Source organism: Scophthalmus maximus, chromosome 13 (genome assembly GCF_022379125.1).
Source record: "Scophthalmus maximus strain ysfricsl-2021 chromosome 13, ASM2237912v1, whole genome shotgun sequence".
Lineage (NCBI taxonomy): Eukaryota > Metazoa > Chordata > Actinopteri > Pleuronectiformes > Scophthalmidae > Scophthalmus > Scophthalmus maximus.
The window spans coordinates 8,617,217-8,641,426 of NC_061527.1; the positions used below are offsets into that span (position 1 = coordinate 8,617,217).

Genomic DNA, 24,210 nt, shown 5'->3' on the forward strand with positions numbered 1-24,210 from the left:
AGAAAAAAACAAACATATGCATGAATAAGTGAGCTCCCAAAAACTGGGGTTACATATTTTTCGGTTTCCACTTCAAATGAAAAGAAGGGCATGCCAGGAGCTTGTGGACATTCTATAGTTTCTCTAGACTACATCGCACAGTTCTCTCAGAAATCACAATTTGAGCGAGTGCCTGAGCGAGTGCTTCTCAGCCTCAACGTGCGCGCCACTTCAACACGAGGTGACACATTTTTCTCTCTCTCCAAGTACTGCACACACACCAACACGGGCAAACTGCTCACAGCCACCACGAGCAGCCGTTTGCAGTCACAGAGGAATATGCTGCAAACCCAAAGGAACTAGAGCTACACAGCTACACGGGATAAAAAAACATGACGATGCCTGAGATTGTGAGTTTTTTCGCATTGTCTTTAGAGAAACGCATAGCAACAGATACATCCACACGCACACAAATGCATGTGTTTCACGACGACTTGGAAACCTAATAACAGTGCCATGGTCTGCGGCTATAGAATTTTGGCCACGGGCCTGGCTGAGGACATTATGATGACATCACAATGATAAAGGCTAGGAAAATGTCTCGTCGAGCCCTATGAGTTATTATTTTCAGACCCACGAATCCGGTTGAGCTGAGCTCCATTGTTCTTTCAACCGTAACTCTGACTCACTTCTCTGTTAATGTCTGACATTGTATAGTGATCCCACTCATCGTAGTAGTCGCCCGCTGCACTTACCAACTTTTCACACCCAGTTTCTGTTTTCAAGATTTATGAGAATCTTGAAATACAGTTCCATCTTGACAATCCGGTCCATTTTGACAAGATGATGGATGATAACATTATTCAGATATGTCGTAGGGTAGGCATTTAAATGACTGACTGGTACACAGCGTGCTAAGAACACCTTCCCCAAACCAACCACTCATGACCCAGGGCAGGTTTGTTGCTGGGAACCAGCTTCACCGTCTCAGGCAAACGGTGACAAAATCCACAGACCAGCGACTCTAAACATCATCAATTACATCGTGCTTGTTTAATCTTTACACACACACCTAAGTGTAAAAATGACAGTTCACAAAGAATTGCAAATTACCATTACTTTTTCTACATATAAAACACGTGCAGTGTTTTAATAAAATTAGATAATTACATAAAATGTCACGTCGCAACTCCAAATATTATCAGTCGAATAAAAAATACTATTCTGTCTGCTCACAGACAGAAGGAGTGGCAGGTTTTCTGTGGCAGGACTTTCAAATAGTAGCGATTTACTCAAGAAACCTCAAGTGGGGTGTTTTCTACCAGATCATGACAAACCAGCAGTCAGATATCAGTGTTACCATGAGTTCATGTTTTATTACTTCATGTAAACAACAAGACAAAAAAAACAACAAGATAAAATGAACAAAACAGGCAAAGAACCCGCAATGAATTAAAGAAACTTTCAACCCAAACGGAAAAACAACATAAAAAAAATCCATATTTGAATGAAAACAATGAGAAGCAAGTTCCTTCTCATGCTCCAATACAGTACGTGATGAACTCAAATGTATTCTTGTTATCGGAGCGTTTCCTCACTGTCGACAGGCCATTCCCAAATGTTTGGATTTAGATTTGAAGTGTAACACCTTGTGATAGTGGATTTTGCTCACCGACAGACGTGCTGCAGCGGCGGCACGAGGAGCGGCTCACGGTGCAAAGTACACCAGTGATTCATACAACACTTCAAGTGTGCAAAGTCACAATTCTCCGTCAGCACAAATGCACAAACATCACTCAGGGATGTGACACCATATCTTCACTTGTGGTTGTACACTGGTGTTTCGGAGAGGTTCTCCCCTTGTTTTGAAGTGCTGTCCGGCACCGTGCAGACAGCAGACAAACTTGAAACAGCCGAGTTCAATTTCAGCATGTCATCAAGTTACTCACAGCTCTACAAATGAGAAGAATTGAATGTGAACAGAATGTTTTCTACGCTGCTTTGCTAGTCATCATTTGGTGTTGGAGTCTGTGTAGAGTGTCCGTCATGTTCACACACGCCATGGTCATCAACAATGCTTCTGTGCAAAGGGACCTCAACTTCCTCCTCCTGCGCTCCTTCTCACCCCACATCCTGCCTGGTTTCCCCTTCTGTTGTCTGAGTTTACCAAGCAACATGTCCACACCCACATGAACCATCACATCGTTTTTTAAAAGTCACTCGGCGTGGGCGCTCGCGGCGGCCCTGTCTTCGCCTGAGGGATGGAAACACATGTCCACTCTGTGTCGGAGGCGCCTCTTGAGCCGAAGGCGCCGCCTCACTGAGGTGGTGTTGTACTCCTCGGCCTTCAGCTTGCCATAGTAATCAGAGAACTTGGTAAAGAGGAAGGAGATAGGCATGCCATTCAGGATGATACCGAATGAAATGCAGCCAAAGGCCACGATTCGGCCCAGGACGGTGACGGGAACCACGTCGCCATAGCCCACAGTAGAGATGCTGACCTTGGAGAGAAAAATGAACAAATTTACTGTCCTGTCAGAAATGAGCCAAGTCGTCATCCGTCTATTGTGAGGTAGCCTGTTCTGGTTGTTGGCGGCAACCGAAGGAGGAAGTTAGGTATTGTAACAGCAATGAGGGAAAAAGAAATGGTTAGGAGGAGGTGGGGTTACAAAACACAGGACTTCCACACAGAAGACCACTTTCTGTTTCTTCTCTGAAAACAATAATCAAAGTGTATTTTTATCCATGGCCGCTCCACAACATTCACCACGTTAATTTAGTTCCTCCTTCTTCAGGAGGAACTAAATTGCCAGCGGCGCTGGCAGGGTTTTATCAGTACTTTCACGGGGAAGCCATGAGCACATACCTGTGTTCTGTGGTGAGGTTGGAAGAAAACTCATTTTATTTGTGAGCTTTTTAATCACTTTACTGTCTTGATTTACTTTTTGCGATCCACAATTACAGCTTACAGACATGGTGTTGCGCAGCCATGTTGCTGTGAGCAGACGGGGATGTGCTACCACGGGAGGGAATGTCCCACCCGTGCCTCCAGCTGGTGATAACAACATGTCTGCTGATGCCACGAACAAAGGAGTGTCACGCAGCTACAAGTTTCAAATGGGCCCAGTCATAATTCTTTGTTGCCGTGTGGTCCAATTCAGACTTATCGAGAAACATTTTCCTCCCTGAGGGTTTAAAATCCAGGCGAATGATTCATGTTGCTTGAGATTGCGCCCTGTTTTTCAGAAGGAACAGAAGGATTCGCTTGCATACAGTGAGTGGTTTTGAAGTGAAAGAAACATGCAAAGGTGGAGGGTTTCAAAATTGAGACTTGGTTTATGGCAGTGATTGCATTTCCTTACTCCTGGTGTAGTTTTATTCTGGGACATACGATGCACCGTTGGATGGGGAGTTTACCAGCAACATATCTGAACTGACTATCCGAAATTTTGACCCGTACACAGATGTTCACCTTCAAGTGGACAATACACAAATGCAGTGTTTTATAAACCTCTGGAATTCAAAGTCTAAAAGCGGGAGCAGGGAATTGAGTATGTTTAGCTACTGATACTCACTGCAGCCCACCACCAGGCATATGGGATACTGCTGATGGGAGATCCCTCAGTTTCCCTCTCGGCTGAATGCAGAAGGGCAGAGAAAGTGAAGATTCCCATGGCGATGAAGAGCAAAATGCAGGAGGCCTGCTGGTAGCACTGCCGCAGCGTGAACCCGAACGCTCTCATGCCGGTTGAGTGTCGCGCCAGCTTCAAAATTCGAAAGACCCTCATCAGCTTGACCACTTTGAGGACATGACTGAGCTCGCTGACCTGAGACATGGCTCCGAGGTCCCCCTGTGCACTCGCGTCCTCGCTGTGAGCAAAGGCTTCGAAGATGATCTGGAAGAAAAAAGGCATCACTGCCACCAGGTCCACAAAATTGAGTCCACTCTTCAAAAACATTGTGATGTCAGGAGTCGTTCCAAGGCGGATTGAATATTCAAAGGTGAAGAACACAATGGTGACGATCTCCACCCATTCCATGTGTGTTTTACCATTCACTGTATATATCTGAAGTTCCCCCACAGTGCTGAGAGCCATTGCCACGATAGAGAAGAGCACGGAAAGGTTGGAGAGCACATTGAAAGCCTTCGCCAGAGTCGAAGAGTACGGATCCTCCACCACGTTCCACAGAGTCCTCCTCACGTCCCCGCAGACCATGTCCTGGAAGGACTCGTCACTGTGCCTCCCCTCAATCTCGGCCATCAGCTCCCTCTCCACCTTCAGCTTGTCCTTCACCTCATCCACCTTCTCCTCGAACGCCATCCAGCAGCAGCGCTGAGTGTCCTTCAGGCTCAGGCCCCAGTACGCAATCTCCTCCTCAAAGTTGACGGGGCACATTTCCTGTACGACCCACAGAACGCCGCTTGTGTAGAAATGGCAGATGTGGTGGAAGAAGGCAGGGTCACGGTCAAAGAAGAACTCGCCCTTTCGTACGGAGTAATCGTCGCACAGTGTGAGAAGATTTGCCTGGTCCTTGCAGAGAGCCAGGGAGCCTATGCGGGTGTCGGGATATTTAACGGCACACCGTGTGGGAATATGAAAAACCTTCCCTCCAACATTAACGCTGATGCTCATCTGCCACTTAGGTCTTCCCTCAGCTTCAGGGTGCTCTGCTTTGATGCCAGGACTGTCGAGGTTCTCCAGCGAGCTCCACGCTTTGACTGTTTTCTCCTGAGAAAAAGGGAACGTTTTGTTGTCCTGCACACCCTTTGAGAGGCAATCGATGGTGGACCTGCGATTCTGCAAACATCGCTGAAGCCCAGCTTGCTCTGAAGCCATCTCGAATGTAGTTGGACGCAGGAAATCAGTGACGCTGCACAAAGAGAAAGCAAAATGTAAGAAACAGGAACAATAATCTAGCGACACATGGCATATTGCTGAATCAACAGAAAGATTGCATCAGGTCTCGCAGGAAGCGGTAGACCAGGACATGGCATGTCCTGTTTTGCTTGCTCAATTGTGGCCGAGGCTGAAGTCTGGGTCGAAGGAAAAGCCTCTCTCTGACTGCGACTGCAAAACGTGACAAAACGGATTCTTCAGACGAAGAGATCAAGCGCAGGCAACAGGGATTTCATCCATTTAATCTCACTGGTGCCCTTCCAAGTTTCCTTAAGCGGTTGTAAATATAGGAGGTTGTTTGTTTTTGTGTGTGTGTGTTTGTGTCTGTGTGCATTAGGAAACAAAGTTGATTCAAGGATTTTGAAGTGACAGGACAAAAAGGCACCTGGGGCCTTATGTTGTATCTTTTCTTCTTATTCCTCTTTTTAAAATTACCCCTTTTCCATTCTTCCGTCTTCTTTCATTTCATCATACTGTTCTCAAAAACACTTCTATGATTCTTTTGTGGTTTCCTAGCACCTGTGGTGATTGTTTTGCGAAATGTATTTCCAAATATGAATATATCATATTGCTCCACACAGTAGGGGTTGGCAGTTGAACTCAGTCATGGACCTTTTTTTTTAAGCATTGTTCAGTTCATGTAGTTTTACGCTGTGTCAAAAAAACGGCCTCTGTGATTTCACTGTGACATCAATAAAACAATCCTGTAAAAGCTCTTCTCTCATGTCTATGGATAATTAAAGTGCCTACTGTACATCCGCCATCCGTGTCTCTGTTTGTCTTTGTCACATCTCTTTCTGCGAATGTGACGCACAAAGACGTCACTGGTTATGGACACAAATATGCAAGAGAAGAAAAAACAAAAACATGAAATTATCCATTTAATTCATTTACAGCTTTTGACAGATTTACACATGGTGCAAACACACACTGACTGTAAAGCCGCACATAAAATAAATTCCTTAAGAATAAATATCAACCACAAAACTCACACAGTTTGAAGGTCACCCACACAATTGTCTCTCGACTAAGGAAAGCAGATTCTTATCAGTTCAACAAAATACATTTACTTGAGGCTATTGCAAAAAAAAAAGAACACTAATAACATGACTTGGTTCAACAAGGCAAGTCAATCATTTAAACAAAAAAACACTCACACGAACACTAGCCAGGCTTGAGGCACGAGGAAACAAGATAAACCAGGAATTTGTTCCCACTGTAGCATCAACGCTCTCAGAGGTATCAAAACTAAACCCTGTTACTCACACTCCTTACACTCACTACAGTACAGTATTATTGCCACTGAACAAGCTAGACTCGAATTTGCAAAGCATTGGGTCATTATTCTCTGTTGATCATTAATCCCCTTCAAGAAAAGAGATAAATCCACCACTTTCTCTCGTTGGTGATGGAGGCCAAAAGCAGCAGCAGCTCATAATTATATTCAGTAGTACTTGGAACGATTGTGGCAAACATAACAAACCCTGCTGTGATGGATGAATTCATCCAAAGGATGTTACTGTGCCGCTACTCCAGGGCAGGTAGTAGTAGAATTCAACCTTGTGATTTGATCTATCAATTGAACTTCAAAAGGCCACTTTATATTAACTTTAGCCTGCAAGACATAATGAATAGATGTGTCGATGTTGCATTAATCACTACAGCCAAGTTTTAAATTTTCAATAATCCACTGTGTTGTAGAAATGTAGAACATCGAGGACATGTGCGGGACAGACAGACAGTATCCGTATATTGGAATAAAACTCCCAAAATGTCAAAGGACTCAAAAGTTTCAACCCTAAAATCAAATTTAGCTTAATAACACATTGTAGGGGTTTTCTTTTTTCCATTTTCTTTTCAACTAACTCTCTGATTAGTCAACTTATCATTTCACCTCTTATCTTAACACATTATCTTTCCATCGGTAGTCTTAGGACACCTTCAGGCTGTAACACAACTGGCAACCTGCTGAGCAAAATGCTTGAAAACAGGGATTTAAAAATATTTAATCTGTAATCATATTCAAAACACAAAAAGAAATAGATTAAATGCTTGTTTACTGCTGTTCACAGCTTTCAGAAATAAATTGCACAATGGTCGTCGTCAACAACAAGCAGACATTGAGGTACCACGGCTAAATGTAATACTATTCCAGAAGTGAAAGTACAACAGCACCGTGTGTCCCAAGGCCCTCTTCCCTCCTCTGATCTCATTTATTTTCCACCAAGTCACCTCTTCGGAGATTGAACCTCCAGAGACACGATGGGGCGATCAGCTGGGTTTGTGTCGTCTCGTCGTTCTGTCGAGGGGTTTGAGATGCACCAGGTGAAGCTCCAGTCTGCTGGCAGTCTCTGTGTCACACTTTCTTCATTCCCCATCCAAGTCCAGCTTAAGCAGAGTTTCCTGGCAGGGGGGCGAAGAACAGGGCTTAGTCGACACACTGCACAGCTATAAGTCTTTAACCTGAAGACAGCTCACGGATTAGAATAGGGCTGCCACTAACTTTTATTTTCATAATTCATTTATTTGTTGATTATTCTCTCAATGAAACCAAACTAAACAAACAACAATCCCAGAAAATGCCCATCACAATATCCAAGAGAGAAAGGTGAAGTCATTGAACATCTCGTTTTTGTTTGGCCAACGGTCAACTGCAAAATAGTCAATTTAGAAGAAAAGGAAAAAAAAAAGGTGACATGTTAAAATGTCTTGTGTCGTCCAGAACCCCAAAATATTCAGTTCAAAAACAGAAAATATGAATCTAAAAGGCTAAGACACATTCGTTTTTGCATGAAAATGACTAATAAGCTGTTCATTTCATCCTTCACCTATGAATATATACTTCATCTCATCTCAATGCTTTGTTATTTCTGCGGTACAGTTTCTTGTTACTTATGTGCAGGCATACACACCTGTACTGATCACTTCATCACTGACACTTAACAGACATAAATTTCAAACAATGTGAATTGACTGGGAAAGATTTATCTCCTTTGTTAGTCTGAAACTTGAATTGCTGCAGCATCAAATGTTTCTCGTCCCCTCGAGGAGACAAAGGCAGGAAATGTGGTAAAAGGGGAGAGGAAATGACAGAACAGCAGGGGTCAGTTGGGAATGTTTCATCACTCAATTACCAAAAAAAGAAATACATGCACTACTGTACACATAGTCTTTATAGGTTGCTCGCAATTGTATGTGGGGCTGCTGCGTTTGAACGTATACAAAATTTGAAATCATGTTTTTAATGCGGATTTAATCAACTGTATTTTCTGGTTTAACCAACGTATTTTAAACAGAAAACGGCTCTTTCCAAGGCATTTTTGATGCTGTCAATGATATTTAAAATGTATGTCATAAATACAAATTATATTTATGTGTAGAGTGAATTTTGGCCACATGGATATAAAACAAACTGAACTATCAAACAAAACAAAGAGTGCAAGAGGCGGCTACTTATTTGGGGCTTTTGTGGAGCTCTGTTGATTTTCCATATTTGTATCTGGACTGGTGACATCACACATACGCATGATAAACACCTCGTTTGCGTCATTAAAAGAACTAGTATATCCCTTGTTCTCCCCAACTTGAATACACACAGATTGAAATTGAAATGAATGACACTAACAAAGAAAATTCCTCTCTGGTTCTGTTGAATTGACTCTGTGCAGCTCTTACACGGTAAGCTGGTCTGACCGTTGAACAATAAGTTCAAAACAAACATTCCTCTTGATAAGAAACGTGACGTGATTGTTAGGGATTTTTGTTGTTTACACCGACGGCTTTGTTTGCACATCATCATAGCAACTGTAGCCACAAACTCAAACTGTGTGGCAACTGAGACGCTGCGTTGTACAATCTGAGCACTTGCCTTAAAAGAATTTATTACTCCGAGGGTAAAAAAAAAAAATACACTGTCACGTCACCGATATGTGATAAAAGCCACACCTCAGAGGCAACTCCTTAACACAGCTTTGTACTACGCCCCACACAAGGGCAGCTGACCTGAGATTGATGATCATAACCAAGCTGGAGGCGGATTACAGAGGTGACAAAGGACCTTCTGAAAATCTGCTAGAAAATGTGAATGCAGCACTACAAACTATCCCTACTGGGACCATAACTGAGAGCAACAAGCTGATATACACTACAGCAACAGTGTCCAAGATGAACACCATCAGCAACAAGGAGAAGTATCCCCCCCCTGGAGGAGAAGGCCAAGAGGCCAAGATCAATGCAACAGGGAGAGAAGTGACACAGCTATCAGGCCAAGGGAAACCACAATGAGACCACAAGGAAGTCGCTCACAGCCAAAGGGTGCGTCTTGAAATATCTTGTTTTGTTTGAGGCCTAAACGCAAGTGTAAACTTTGGGTGAGATTTCTCTCAGCAGCGACACAAAACATGTAGGACTTGCAGCAGCAACAAGCGAGCTCACATGATTCAGTATCAAAAAAATGGTCTTAAAATGACGATAATATTGTTTATCTAGTTATTTCTGGGACAATATATTGTGCGACAACTGGAAAGGAGGCATCATAATAATTCCGATGCTCAGTGGCTAGTGGAGCTGAGAGCAGACTACAGCCACTTCTCAAAACAATACCCAGTGACCATCACGATGGCAGACATCCAAGAAATAGAGTCAAGGCATAGGCCTGAACCGCCTCGGTCAGATCATCACAAAGAGTGGCAACGGATACAGGTTCCGAAGTGGAGAAACCATCGGCCGCCCCCTCTACATGGATGACATCAAGCCGTCTGTCAGGATCGATCGAGACATCAACTCACCGATCCACATCACCAGGATCGACAGCAACCACATCGCTGATGTCATTCGAACTAGATAAGCGCAGTGGGACGGTATCAAAGAGAGAGAGGCAAGATGATCAGAACAACTGACGGGTTTGAACTACCAGAATGCAACAAAGCGGATGTTCACGTCAGCAACGAATACTTTTGGTTCCCGCAGGCAAATGGAAACCATGAAGACACCACAGCCAAGTACCTACGCAGAGTAAGGCAGGTCGTGAAAAGTCAGCTGAGTGGAGGGAACAAAGTGCGAGGCATCAACACATACGGTCATCAGATACCCCGCTGCTGTAATAAAGTCATGGAGGATCCTCTATCAGCTGAATGACTTTTTATCTCTGTCTGTCTGTGTCACACTTTCTTCATTCCCCATCCAAGTCCAGCTTAAGCAGAGTATCCTGGCAGGGGGCGAAAAACAGGGCTAAGTCGACACACCGCACAGCTATAAGTCTTTAACCTGAAGACAGCCGGTCAAGCTGTGGTCAAGCTGTGGTCAAGCTTTATCTGGGGAGCCACCAGAGTGCTTTCGTAGAAAAGCTGACCCCGCATTTAGAACCAAGGAGCCCAAATAAACAATACACAAGCCTGTTACTGGAGTTTCTTATATTAAATAATTAATAAATCATATAAATGTTTTATAACACTGTACTGACAAATATTACCTTCAGATACTGACACGAGTTTGGATCCACAGGTGGCCCCTGGACGATGAGCGGGTCCCGAGACTCTTTGAGGGAGAAACTCTGCACAGCGAGAGACCTGGATGGCCTGAAATCCTCTCTCCACCACCACACGGCCATTCCCACCAGCAGCAAACTGAGAAATACTGGAAAACAAACAATAAAACACACACTTGTGAAAAAAACAACCTGAAGACACACAGACTGGTCCTATTTTAACAACCTCAAATTAACATGATTTATTCAGCAAAGTTAGACACTTGGAACTCCTCACAGTGTGTTAGACACTTGGAACGCCTCACAGTGTGTAAGACACTTGAACGCCTCACAGTGTGTTAGACACTTGAACGCCTCACAGTGTGTTAGACACTTGAACGCCTCACAGTGTGTTAGACACTTGGAACTCCTCACAGTGTGTTGGACACTTGGAACTCCTCACAGCGTGTTGGACACTTGAACGCCTCACAGTGTGTTAGACACTTGGAACGCCTCACAGCGTGTTGGACACTTGAACGCCTCACAGTGTGTTAGACACTTGGAACTCCTCACAGTGTGTTGGACACTTGGAACTCCTCACAGTGTGTTAGACACTTGGAACGCCTCACAGTGTGTTGGACACTTGAACGCCTCACAGTGTGTTAGACACTTGGAACGCCTCACAGTGTGTTAGACACTTGGAACGCCTCACAGTGTGTTAGACACTTGAACGCCTCACAGTGTGTTAGACACTTGGAACGCCTCACAGTGTGTTAGACACTTGGAACGCCTCACAGTGTGTTAGACACTTGGAACGCCTCACAGTGTGTACAGCGCCTTCATCTCCGTGTGTGGAAACAGTTGCTCAACATCTGTTAACTAGTGTATAAATGACAGACCCTGAATGTTGCATGTTCATGAATCATCTGGGAGTGACCGGCTAGGATCAGCTAGAAAGCTGTAACAACATGAAATAAGCGGGAACAAAATGACATCCTTATTTATGAATACTTATCTGGCTTATCCTCATTAGAACCAATATTTAGTTATAAGTTTACGTCACAGGGCCTAAACGGGCCTGATGGAGATAATTACATTTACAATTGATAAATATTGTCATCTATAATTTAGATTTGCTACGGTTAAATTTGACGGGTGAGGAGATGCTTGCTCGTCGGTAAAAATTGTTTATACGTTTGTTGTTTATACCTTGTTCTTTTCTGTATACTGTTGATCTATTTATTCTTGGACTGCCCGATGGAGAAAACTGTTTTAAAGGAAGGAGGACTGTAGTGGGAGCACTGGGGTGTCAGGTTTCACTGTGTGGCGATGGCAAATGGTTTACATAGCTCTTGAGTCAGGTAATAGGGGGCCCCTGAGTGGTCTTTAACAGTAGTGTGCTATGTTGCCATTACTGAAGAAAGATAAACACAGAGGGTTTTATTTGTTGTAGGAAAAGAAGGTCTTACTGATCAGAGAGAGGACTCCAGCAAATGTAGGGTCGGACAAACTGGAAGCATGAACTGTGCGAGAGATAGCAGGAGTTTCTTGAGATTCATTTTGTCCCATTTCGGGAAAAATGCAGGTGAACTCTGGACTCTCGGACTGCAGGTGGACCGCGCACTCGTGCCGACACACCTCCCCAGGACGTCCGCACACTGACGGCCCTAAGATACCAGCAGAACGTAGTCAGTTGAGAGGAATCTGTGACTTTTGAGGTGGCGATTACCTTTTTTATTTATAGCACCTTCCATGAAGTACGTGCCTGATCACAAAGGTTTACCAATCAGCAACAGTTATCGTGAAGTCTGAGACGTAGCATGCGCAGAAAGGGGCTTTTTACCATTTGGTTGAAGGACAGGCTGAACGACGACCACTCCGCCCGGTGAGGTCAAATTCGTCAGCAGTGTTTGAAGTTGGCTGCCATTGTGCTTGTTTGCTCGGCAGATGGAGCGCGTAACTTCTTCACTCCAATATACAAAACCCTGAAATCGAAATGGAAAGAGACTTAGCAGGAGAAGCTTCGCAACAACATTGAGAAACGGGATTTTCAGTTTAAAGTTGAAATTAAAGGATGGTAACTGGTTATGTTTAGCGTTTCTCAACAAACTGCACCTTCTGTCCTTGAGGCCCAACAAACGTGCCGTGATCAATTCTCTTCCTTAAGGAAAACACTTAAAAAGAAGATTTTACAAAAAATATTTAATTCATTTTTTTCCCCCAACAGCAGTTTTTGTTTTCAATTATAATGTTACCTAATATTGTACTCAATTTTATTCTATTTTTAAAGCCTAATTTCTTCCATTCAGTCAATTTTTTTTCTCCAATTAAAGCACTTTGCGACTTTGTTCTGAAATGTGTTGTATGAATAAAGTTTTAATTGTATTTCTATCCATCTATTGAATGACAGTTCAAGTAAAGTGAACTCCCAGTTTTCCGCATGAGTTAAGGAAAAGAAAAGAAAAAGAGTTAATTTCCTCCTGGATTCCCGTCCATGTTAATCTTTGAACCCGGGCTTTATAGCACTCATTGTTATATCAGCAGTGAGGTAAAGGCTCTGGGAACATATCAAATTCACTGGAACATTTGTTCAGTATTGATTTATATAACAACAAATATACAAAGGGTGTCAAGAGATAGAGATATCCCATTTACCTTTTATTCAACAACGTTTAACCCTTTATTTCAGCTCATGGGAGATTTCAGACTGTCCCTGTATGCACATGGGTGAAAGTAATGTGGCACACCACAAGGATGTAATGTTGTCTCACCTCAAACAAAGCCAGTCCAAATGGTCGGTCCAGGTAGCCGTTTGACTCCACTACTGTTTTACGGTCACGACCTTCTAGATTTACTCTGGAGATGCTCCTCATTCCCTGGTCGACCCAGTACAGCAGCCGACGAGGTAAATCTGTATGGGGAGGGGGGAAATGTGAACACATTAATAGGCAAAATAAAAAGGTAATACTGAGGGACTCAGCAGTCCAAAAGCGCGCGCACACACACACATAGTGGGAAGCTATGTTCAACATCTTTGAACTTACTATACCAATTCATATTAGGAAAATATAGATCTGCAATTTCCACAGAGATTCAAAAGTTTCATATATATATGTATATGAGAACATACCCAAAGAGAGGGCAACCGGGCAGTGTATTGAGGAAGTGACCAGGGCAACTGTGTCTCTGCCGTCCAAGCCAGCTCTCTCGATCTTTGGAAAGCTGCCACATTGAGCCCAGAAGAGCAACCTGATGAAACAAAATGCAGCCACGCTGTGTGATGAGAGACTTTAAATCACCTATTTAATTGTTCTTTATTAAGTTTGTACTTCTTGCACATTGAAAACCAGACAGGAAAGTTATTGGAAGTATTTTGTTTCCCCTCAGAGTTGGCCCAAAAAAAGGAAGAAGCTTTTACAAAGAAAAAGCAGACAAATACAATAAATGAGCTAAAACCCTAACTGACATGGTTGAACCATATTGTGTTTGAGACAAAAGGGGCAGGTAGTATACAACAGAATGTGCACACACTCATCAGATGCATAAATGGCAATTTAACATCATGTGTAAAGGTATTGCTACAGTACGGTGTGTACTATGTAGCCTCTCCTGCTTCAATACATGATAATTGAGGAACTTGTGATTAAAACCTGTCCGGAGTCATGTTTTGTTTGCTCATACAAACCCAGGAAGAAGCCATTAAACAAACAATATCTGTCATTTTAAGACCATGGACCATGGGGCAACAATGATGTGCCATCAATAAGATTAAATATACATTCAGATGGTCTTATAACTACAGATACTGTTTGTCTTTAAGCCTCCTCCCACATAGTTTTCATGAGCCAACAAAACATGACTCAGGAGATGTTTCAAACACAAGGCAACACCTCACTTCTTGATTATGCCGTCCACTATTAATGGAAATCAAAAGTAAATTCCTGTGTCGTTCTACCCTTGAAGAGGCTCCACAGCCACAGCAGAAGGTTTGTCCAGCCCTGCGATGAGCCGACGCTGTGTCAGACCGTCCAGCGGGCCGACGTAAACAGAACCACTCTCCACACAGGTCCAGTAGAGGAGCTGGTGGATCCAGTCCACAGCCAAGCCCGACACAGAACCCTTCACTTTCAGCACTAACGTGGCGTCCTGTGGCTTTCCATCCATGGAGACCCTGAGAAAAACAGGCAGAACACACACGATCCATAAAATGAACACGGTGCTCAGAGTACAACTTTCAGATCTAACCAATCCTGAATGTGGCTTCTTTATCAGGTCCACTCATATTTTCCCATTATGAAAAAAAACATGGTGTTTATGAAAAAAAAAGCTGCAACTGAAGGATAAAGGTTTAGAGGAAGACGGACAGTTAAATCCAGCTTTACTGTTTACTGGATGAATTGCCATGAAATTTTGTATAGGCATTCATGCTCCCCAGAGGATTAATCCAATGGACTATGATGCGTTAACGTCTTTAATCTTCAGTCGTATGAATTATATCAACATGACCGTTCCCGTGACTTTTCATCCTCCAACCTCATCAGATCAAAGGTTCCGCCTTTTCCATGGTTTTGTTTATATTGAGGGTTCAGACAACAATATCACAAAAATTTTAAGTGGCATAAAAACAAAACTCAGTGGCCATAAAGAATGTTCTGAGGTGTAATTACTGCAGCATGAAGCTTAACTGGGTGAAATGTGAGATCAGAAAGACTTTCTTGGCAGGTAAATGCTAGGGAGTTGTCAGAAGAAGAATGTATGCAGTGCCAACGCAGGGCACTCAACAAGGACTGACAGTAAAACAGACATGGTGATCATAGAAAGTTTGTGTCTGGATCGGAGTGATCCAATCTAATGTTACTTTGCAAAACTGGCACAAAGTTAAAACCTAATCCTGGAAAGGAAAAACATGGAATGTCCAAATCCAAATCATTCTGCTCAACATTAAAGTTCTTGAACAAATGGGCCCTGGCTATGAATGTGTGTACAACATCTCCTGAAAATGAGCCATGTTGTTCATGGGGAAAAACAATTGTACATGAGCGAGCCAGTTGCCAAGAAGGGGTTTACTTTATCTGGATCGATAGTTTGTGGACCACCCCCCCCCTTCGGCTTTGGTAAAAGACGAGGTGTGTGATCGATGCAGAAGCTTCAGCTCCACTACCTGTAGATGGAGCCTCGTCCTTGTCGCGCCCAGTACAGTGTGTTGTTGGAGGCCAAGGCCGCCATGGGCCCCGGTCCTGATAAATGTGGGGCCAGTTCCCGGTACTCTGTGCCAGTGATACTCATCAGTTGCACTCCTTGAGAAGAAGTGAAACCGAGCTGGGCCTCGTCTCCTGGACAAAACAATAACAATAACAATTACAACAACACCAACCACAACAACCAAATAGATTTATAAAACACACCAGAGTGTATCATATGCCATCTCCCACATCTAAGTTGTTGCCAGGCTGATCTGACTGACTAGACAAAGTTTTCTTTCTAGCGACGAGGCGTGCTCTCCAAGATGTAGTATACTTTGTAACTGGAAGCAGAATAACCCGTCAGGGAATGATGATGAAAACCCGTCTGACAACAGAAGTTCCTTTGCGCATGATCGGACCACGTTGGAAAAAGTAGACTCCTGAGAACTATAAGAATCAAATCAATCTTTTTCTTTCAGAGGGTTCTGGTGAACTGATGTAAGTCGATATGTTTGGAATGAGCCAATGTTTGTACCAGAAAAATCCTAACTAAATGGGACGTACCACACATTAGGTTACGGACGTGAACAAACCTCTTACATGACACATGATAGAATACAAATGGTGGGAAAAGACATGGATACTGTACTTCAGGCTTGTACATGTGCACTCTGCCTCCTATCTAGTGCTTTCGGGGACAAGATCGCGGTTGAATCAGCGATGTGTCTGGAGCCAACACAGTGCTATGAATTTTGTCTGCCAGCGACACGCCTTACGAATGAATTAACTAATTCAAACCTGGGTGCTCTGCGTGATATTAAACATTTGCGTTGTCAGAGGCTATTTACCAGGTGCACACACACCCTCTGTTTCTCACCCCTGGCTTTGCACTCGCTGGTTGTCGGATTCACGCTGTAGCCCTCGTGACAGTCACAGGCAAGGCTGCCGTTCACAAGATCACACAGCTGGTCACACACATCTATCTCCAGGCATGCGTCAACCTCTAGATGAAAGAACAGATAACATAAAAGAGTTCCGGTGACTGTCACACACAAGTTTTATTTACGAAAAAAAAAGTGTACTGAACAAAAATCTAAAATAGGGTATATACACTTTCACAAAGATATTTAATAATACAACACTATAACGCCCTTGAAGAAATGTTTGACGTTTGAAGAGTGGGCAGATTTTTATAACTGGCCATGGTGTGAAAATCAACGTGGCAGGAGTCAAGATGCTCCACTCACCCTCACACTGACTGTCCCCGACCAGCCGCATGTTCTCAGGGCAGCGGCAGAGGAAACCCATCGGCTGGTCCTCGCAGCTATGAGAACAGCCTCCATTATTCACCCGACACTCGTTCTGATCTGCAGGAAAAAAAAAGGGACATCATCAGCGGTGTCATACAACAAAGCACCGTGCTATTTGTCAATACAGTATGACAGACGTAAGGCCCTTAAGTCCTGTGTAAACCACAACTTTTAAATCCGCATTTTCAATCCATATGTCAATAAGGATCATGCAATAAGATCAGCAGCTGCTGCACAGCACCTTGAGGCTAAATGTTCTCGATGTAAATGTGTGTTTGTACATATCCTCTCCTTTACAATAGCTGCAAAAAAAAAAATCCAACCTTACATCGAAATCTGTGTGTCTGGGCAACCCCTCAACTGAGGGTCACCGTTGCAGGGATTCATTCATTCAGACAGCAACGAAGAAAATCGATTAGTTGTTTGGTCCATAAACTATCATAAAAATGTCGAAAAATGACGATCGTGTTTCCAAACCTCCAACATGATGTTGTGTTCTGTCCAAACACCAAACATACTTAGTTTAATGTCACAGAGGAGGTAAGGAACCAGATAATATTCACATTTAAGAAGCTGAAATCAGAGAATTTGGACTTTTTTCATAAAAACTACTTTTTGACAATGAATGGATTATCAAAAAAGTTGGCAATTAATTAAGTAATCGATTACTAATCGATTATTCGATGTTGAAGCTCTAAAAAAAAAAAAGAAGGAAGAGTTTGATGAGATAAAATTATAAAGATACAATTATTAAAGCACTTGCTCGTGGCTTGCCCCACCGCTCGACAAAATCCCGCCTGTCTGCCGCCCTGGTTCAAGGACGGTGGAACGAGCTCCCCTTGGACATTGGGACAACACGGGAACCTTACAAACTTTATGTCGCAGACTGAAAACTCACCAGTCCAGTTTCAGACTGCTCTTTAGTCCATGAAGTGAAGCAATCAATGTGCTTCTAATCAAAGGAATGAAACCATCCCTTCTCCACCTTCATTCCAGGCTCACTTGAACATACAGTACATTGTTTTTTTATTGTTTTTGTGGTTGCTGTAAAAGACTTATGAATAGCACACCCAGTCTATTCTGTACAATACACGTCACACAATCAAAGGCATTGTCACTGCTGTCACAGCTTATTATCACAACCTACAAGTTTTAACCCCTTCAGCTCAACATCCCTAAGCACACTGATGCTTGTCATATGAACTGTGCTATATACATAAACTTGACCTGAATAATGGAAAGGCATACCCTTTGGTTTCTTCCACTCAGATGGCAAATAGCAGTTTAAAAACAAATGTTTTCTGAACTTGTGGTTAACCATAATTTATTAGTTTGAATCACAAGTGTTCTCTCTTAACTGATTGATGGGTTTGTATATTTCCCATCAGCCAGTTGGTGTTTAAACTGGACTGACGTCCACACTTTTTTCCAGACATTTTCTGGAGGGGCTTTATGTGATTATGTGATAATTTTCTGGAACGTTTCCTGCCAGCTCCCTTGGAAAATTTCCAGAAAATGTCAGAGTTCATGTCAACAAAAAAACGGTTTGGTGATGTTCATTTTCACTTCAGGACAGAAAAATAAATAAATAAATAAATATATATATATGATTTAAAATGAATCTATCTATCTATCATTTAACTAAATGTCTTTGAGAACTGCTTTCGGGACCCCACTTCATTAGAGTGCAAAGGGACCCCCTCAAATTTTTTTGTGTCCTAGAACCAGAGAATTGGCAGCATCTTTTCATTTATGACTAGAACAATTATTGGATTATCACAATAGTTTAAGTCCATAAAGGTTGACCGAGATCACCTTGTTGTGTTTCCTGCTGGTCACTGACAGAAGAAATAAACTAGTTCATGACCATGTTTAACACGGAGAGGAGCGTGTGGATGTGCCTACCGACCAAGACGCCCGCAGCGTTTCTGTAAATCCTCTGTGCAATAAGACAAGATACTATACTGCCCTCTGCTGGCTGCTCAGTGTGCATACAACTGAACATTAGGCCCATGAGTGTTTGCTCATTCAAAAACCCAAGGCATTGGACTTTTTCCCAGATTTTAGAACCCGGCTGCTCCGAACGAAGCCACAAGAGCATTTAGGCCTCGGTGACCTGAAGAGCTTGTATAAAAGCATCTGCCAAATAAATAAAGCACATTAACAGGATTAGTCAATTGTTGTTATGCACCATTTCTTTCATTTAGGCATTTTTAACATTTTCCCCCAGATACTGTAATATAAATATCACCCACCACAGTTGTCCTCATCGCTGCCGTCAGAGCAGTCGGGTGAGTGGTCACACCTCCAGGTCTGGCGGATGCACTGCCCGTTCCCACAGGGAAACTCAGCCGCTGCGCATTTTGGAAAAGTCTGGGGGCGCGGCCGGGTCAGCTCACACGACTCCTGGGTCTCGTCCCGCCCATCCTTGCAGTCCGTCCGTCCATCACAAAGCTTGTGTCTAGGCAGGCAAACGTCAAACGCGCCGCAGGAGAAGACCCCGGCGGTGCAGTTCTGGCAGGAATCTTCATCGCTCCCGTCGCCACAGTCGTCCACGCCGTTGCATACGAAACTTAAAGATATGCACCGCCTGCTGCTGCTGCAGGCAAATTCATCGTTCTTACACCACACATGACCTGTGAAGAGTGACGGTCACAGGATTAATTACATCTGTAGGAACCTCAAGAGCCCAAAACACTACACTACCGATACAACCCGAAATGACATTTTTATCTTGTGTTTACAGAACACACTTTGTGACGTTATGTCATATTATATTATAACGTTAGCTTTGTTTTTCCGACCACTCACATGAGCAGAAACATTAGGATACCACACATCGAGGGATAACTCAGTTTTATCTGCTTCATTTCTGATTTCTATTCAGAAATGCATTTCATTTTGTCTCATAAATCCAGTTTCAGAAAGAGCGGCATCAAAATCAGTAGTGAATATATTTTCTGAGGAAAGTGTGTGTGAGTGAATGCTGGGACATGCTAAAGCTGCTTCGTAGGGACTGAACATTACTCAAGGAGAAATGGAATTGCCCACAAAACTAAACAAATGAAATCGGAAAGTTGTTGACCAACTTATTTTCTGAACAGTAAGTCACAGGAACGTGCGTTTTCCTCAACCAGGGACTGAACTCCAACCTGCTGTTAACTGAACTGATCTAACACATGGAAACTCCAAGCAACAAAATGAATAATATTGTTTCCTCCGCCAAAGGAGGAAATGTTAACATTGCCGTTTGTAAGCAGGATTACTCAAGATCTACTGATTTCACTGAATCACATTTTTGAGTTCTTTATCATTTATTTGACTCCAGATGGGACCATAACGTACAAGATGAACATTGTGTTGTATAGAACAAGACTTGTAACGAGAGGTTGAGACCTCTAGCTTCTAGAGACCATAAACTTCTCAGGAAAATGTTTACTGATGTTAAATATCAAGTGAGAATTAGAATCATTTCTCATAGACCTCTATAGAAACGGATGTCTTTGTCGCCCTCTCTTGGTCATTTACGAGAATACAGGTTTCAGGCACTTCTGCATTGGCTTCACTCAGCGGACAGGGTGACAACGTCCATTTTCATTAACGGTCTATAATCTTGATGAAAAAAATCTGGGATATTTAGGGGACTAACATCTATAAGTGTGTGCAATTTGGTGCAGATCCAAATTAAAATTCTTGTCTAGCTGATTTAAGTGGTTCTAAAGAGAGGAATGTTGATCTAGTTCACTTGCTGCAGTTTCCTGGCAGAGAGTCGTCTGTCAGGTCCAGGTCTCATGTCTTTAAACTCAAAGCAACATTGCCATGATTCATACCTGCAGCTTTTAATCACGTCAACAATATTTATTTTTAACCTACAGATCATATTAAATCTCCTTGGCCTGCAGGGTTTTTCTTTTCCTGTGCAACTCACGGGTTTTCCTGAAAAGTAAGTCGCTTAGGAATTCAATATCAAAGATCCCAATGACCCTCAACAGGGTTATATAACAAAACTCTGCAGTGGCATTTTTCCCCACACAGTTGCAGAACATCAGATAATATCTTTGTAGCATAGACATTAAGGACAATATCCTATATGGCAAAAAAAAAAAATTATGAAATTAAGATGAAGATTTTTTCTATCATTAAAATTAATGTTTAACTCAACAAATCAGCAAATGTTTCATCTTTCAGGACTTTCTATTTCGAAAGATACCCGGGTTGTGGTCTTCTCTCTCTTCCAGAGTCTAGACTCAAAATCATCAGGGGTTAGGGTTCACTCCAGTGAACAGAACTGTACGTTGCATAAGGCGACAACTGTCAGTGAAAGGGGGCATATGAGCCCAGGAAAACGGTGTCTTAGTTCGGACGCCGTTCGACGGCTCAGAGCAGAGCAGGAACGGCGTTGTTGTCGTCGGTGTTGTCACCGTGGCACCTACTGCAGTGTCGTTCATCTGAACCGTCCTCACAGTCCGCACGTCCGTCACACGACCTCGGCCTCGGGATGCACGAGCCATCGCCGCACCTGAACTCCAGCTGCTCGTGGCAGGCGGGCAGATAGTGACCCGCAGCACCTGATACAGAACATACACGGCTCCCCGTCAGTGTGCAGGATGTCAGTGGATAGAAGGTAAACAATCAAAAGGCCTCACAAGAGAGACGATTAACAAAATGAGGGGACAGAAGAAGGAAAGTCAGAAAAACACGACAACGTGTGTAACTAAACTCTCTGGTTTTGCACTGTGATGACATGTGGAAAGGAGTCCAAGAGATAACTGTTATTTTGTTAAAGACGTTTGATATGTTGCATTCTCCAAAAAACAAACAAAAAGAGAGCATATTTCAGTTCAGTTGTTTGGTTTTGTAAGTCATGTGGTGCCATAGAGCCTGCAGCGTAAGGCCGAACATTTGTTTTCACTGCTGCTTTGCTCATGTTGCCTAACGTGGCACGCCTTAAAAACAATAATCACTTACTAATAACTAATTATGATAACAATTTATATTAATTGCACTCAACGAGACAACTCTAAACTGAGCCTTTCATACGTAATTTGAGCAATTGTATAACTGCACGGAAATTAAACAAGCACAGTGAAACTGTATGGAATGGAAGCATTCAAGCAGGCGACAGAGTTCGCTGCAGTTCGCACAGTAAACACACATTGAGCTCCGCTAAACCCTGAACATTAAACTCTGCCTCCTCCACACGCCGAGCACACCTCCACCCAACAACTCACCCGGACTGTGAACCGACACGAGCAGGAGAAAGAAACCTCCAAGGTGTCCCATGCTGTTTGTCCTCCACGGCGGCGGCGGCGGCTGCTGCTGCTGCTGCTGCTGCTGAGAGCCACGCGGTCGCGGAGAGATGACGCAATGAGCCGCGCCTCCCTGTCAACCTGCACATGTTATGAATGACAAAGCTTCAGAAATCAAGTAAAAGAGAACTTTGCAGCAGATAGACCCAGACAAAAAACCTACAAACACAAACACACACACACACGCACACAGACACGCACACACACGCGCGGGCACACACACTAGAGCGATTTAGAATGAATCTTACACAATAAGTGTTCTTGCAACCTTTTTCGAACTGGTTGATAAAACAATATATGTGATCTATTTATTTTAATCACTGTATGTAAACCTGGATGTTCTGGAATATTTTAAAATAAAAACAGGACAAACAATTCAGCTTCAGGATAAAAACATTTTTCTACGTTAAACAACTGATTTTTATTATTTCGAAAATTCCACATTGATGAGAAGAAATGGACAGAATCAAAAACCAAATTTTGGACTTAAAAAAATAATCAATATCTACATCAATATGGCAAGAACAAAAAGACACCTGACGTTATTCTGTTTGAAACTTCTTATGGACTGATGATACATAACTATGAAAATATGCCCTTTTTGTAATTTCTCATTCATTCATTCTTTCTTTGTTCTCTTCCTTTCTTCATTCTGATTTATCTTCAATAACTTTACAAGTGTTTCCCTGGCACTGGCATTTTTTGTGTGCGTATATACTGTAACTGTACTCTAACAAAGTTTGGCCGAAAAAACATATATTCATGAATGGAAAAATGTTACTACCTCATTTATTTGTCTATTATTGTCTAGAGTGGGTGTTGCAATGATGATGCTTTTGCAATAAACACATTTTCTCCTCCTAAACACTTTTTTTTTTTAATGATTGTGAGATTTTGTACCAAAATATTTTTTATATACAGTATAGTTTATTAGTTACCAAATTAAAAAAATCTGACAGTCTTCCTTTTGAAAGACATATTTCTATCAAGCTGGATATTGTAAAAATGTACAAGATGCCTCTGCATCAGGTGTTATTAAACTTGGTTTATGTCTTGTAGGTGAAGTGTTTGTCCTCTGAACTCTGAAATAGTGACAGACACAAAGACACTGTTGTTGTACCATGTACACAGTCCTGTTGACATCACTTAATAGTTGGAAGGGCTCTTTGTATTAATACTTCACTTTTTTTTTTTTACACATTGATAGAAATGATAGGTGAAGTACCTGCTGCGGCTCACAGTTAAGACTCAAGGTGTTCCAAAGAAGAAGAAAGAAGAGACTCCCTTCAGCCTGTGTTTAACTGTCTATGGCAAGTGTTGATGTGCTAGTGATTGGTTTTGGAGGATTTCCATATAAAAATCATCAAGAAGAAATCATTTATTGCAGGTCTGTTGTATTTTGGATTTGTTTTAAAAAGGTTTGTCTAAATTAATTGGCAGCAGTGTATACGTCATGAGTCATTGACATGTCAGTCACACGCACATTGTAGAAATAAGTCCGATCAGACTGACAGTTTGGAAGGAAAAGAAACATTTCCAAGGTTTCCAAAGATTCTTACTCATAAGACTATTTGCACAGTGGATACAGATTATTTTAAGTTCACTTTTCAAAAAGCAAACAAAGAAATTAAAAGGCATTGTATTTCTTTTGGCGGGGTTAAATTAAGGAACAACACCAATTTAAATTTACAAATGTGCAACTCTCTTTTGGCTTTCAAAACAATGGTTTGTAATTCTAGTTTTGAGTGTTACAAATGTGAATAATTTATTTCCTTGTTTCTTTTCTTTACTTATATCTTGGTTGCTTATTATTATTTATTATTTTTTGACTTTCAATAAAATGGTTGGTAATGCTATTTTTAAGGGTAACAAATGTGAATAATTTATTTCCTTGTTTCTTTACTTATATCTTGGTTGCTTTATTATTATTTTTGAATTAGTTTTTTTCTTTGAGGTGGGTGGATTTAATCGATAAGAAAATAGGATAGGCATATATATATAAGCTTTTGCTTCAGCCTAAGCCTTTTCAGTCACTATTTACTGTTTGAATTTAAACTGTGATATGTT

At 42.2% G+C, this 24,210-nt stretch overlaps 2 protein-coding genes and 1 long non-coding RNA gene across 5 annotated transcripts; 1 reads left to right on the top strand and 2 right to left on the bottom strand.

Annotated features, from left to right (window-relative positions):
• The first annotated feature begins 182 nt into the window (after positions 1-182).
• Positions 183-12,726, top strand: LOC124850918. Of its 2 annotated transcripts, none has more exons than XR_007031975.1 (2): positions 183-389; positions 10,380-12,726. It is a non-coding gene; the product is annotated as an uncharacterized LOC124850918 (long non-coding RNA). The 2 variants fall into 2 exon arrangements; XR_007031976.1 differs by lacking the exon at positions 183-389 and adding an exon at positions 9,056-9,191.
• LOC118317898 (potassium voltage-gated channel subfamily V member 2-like) lies at positions 1,336-5,586 on the bottom strand. Its single transcript, XM_035647011.2, has 2 exons — positions 3,555-5,586; positions 1,336-2,480 (listed from the first exon to the last, which is right to left on the bottom strand). The coding sequence occupies exons 1-2, from the start codon at positions 4,815-4,817 to the stop codon at positions 2,196-2,198; spliced, it is 1,548 nt and encodes a 515-aa protein (XP_035502904.1). The 5' UTR covers positions 4,818-5,586; the 3' UTR covers positions 1,336-2,195.
• LOC118317897 (low-density lipoprotein receptor) lies at positions 5,746-22,218 on the bottom strand. Of its 2 annotated transcripts, none has more exons than XM_035647010.2 (13): positions 22,066-22,218; positions 21,268-21,402; positions 19,090-19,470; positions 16,772-16,891; positions 16,402-16,527; positions 15,503-15,674; positions 14,297-14,512; positions 13,472-13,590; positions 13,113-13,252; positions 12,185-12,326; positions 11,811-12,008; positions 10,348-10,511; positions 5,746-7,280 (listed from the first exon to the last, which is right to left on the bottom strand). In XM_035647010.2, exons 1-13 carry the CDS (start codon positions 22,115-22,117, stop codon positions 7,245-7,247), a joined length of 2,001 nt encoding a protein of 666 aa, XP_035502903.1. In that variant the 5' UTR covers positions 22,118-22,218; the 3' UTR covers positions 5,746-7,244. The 2 variants fall into 2 exon arrangements, with proteins under 2 accessions (XP_035502903.1, XP_047192625.1); XM_047336669.1 differs by lacking the exon at positions 5,746-7,280 and adding an exon at positions 9,188-10,083.
• Between the last annotated feature and the right edge of the window lie 1,992 nt (positions 22,219-24,210).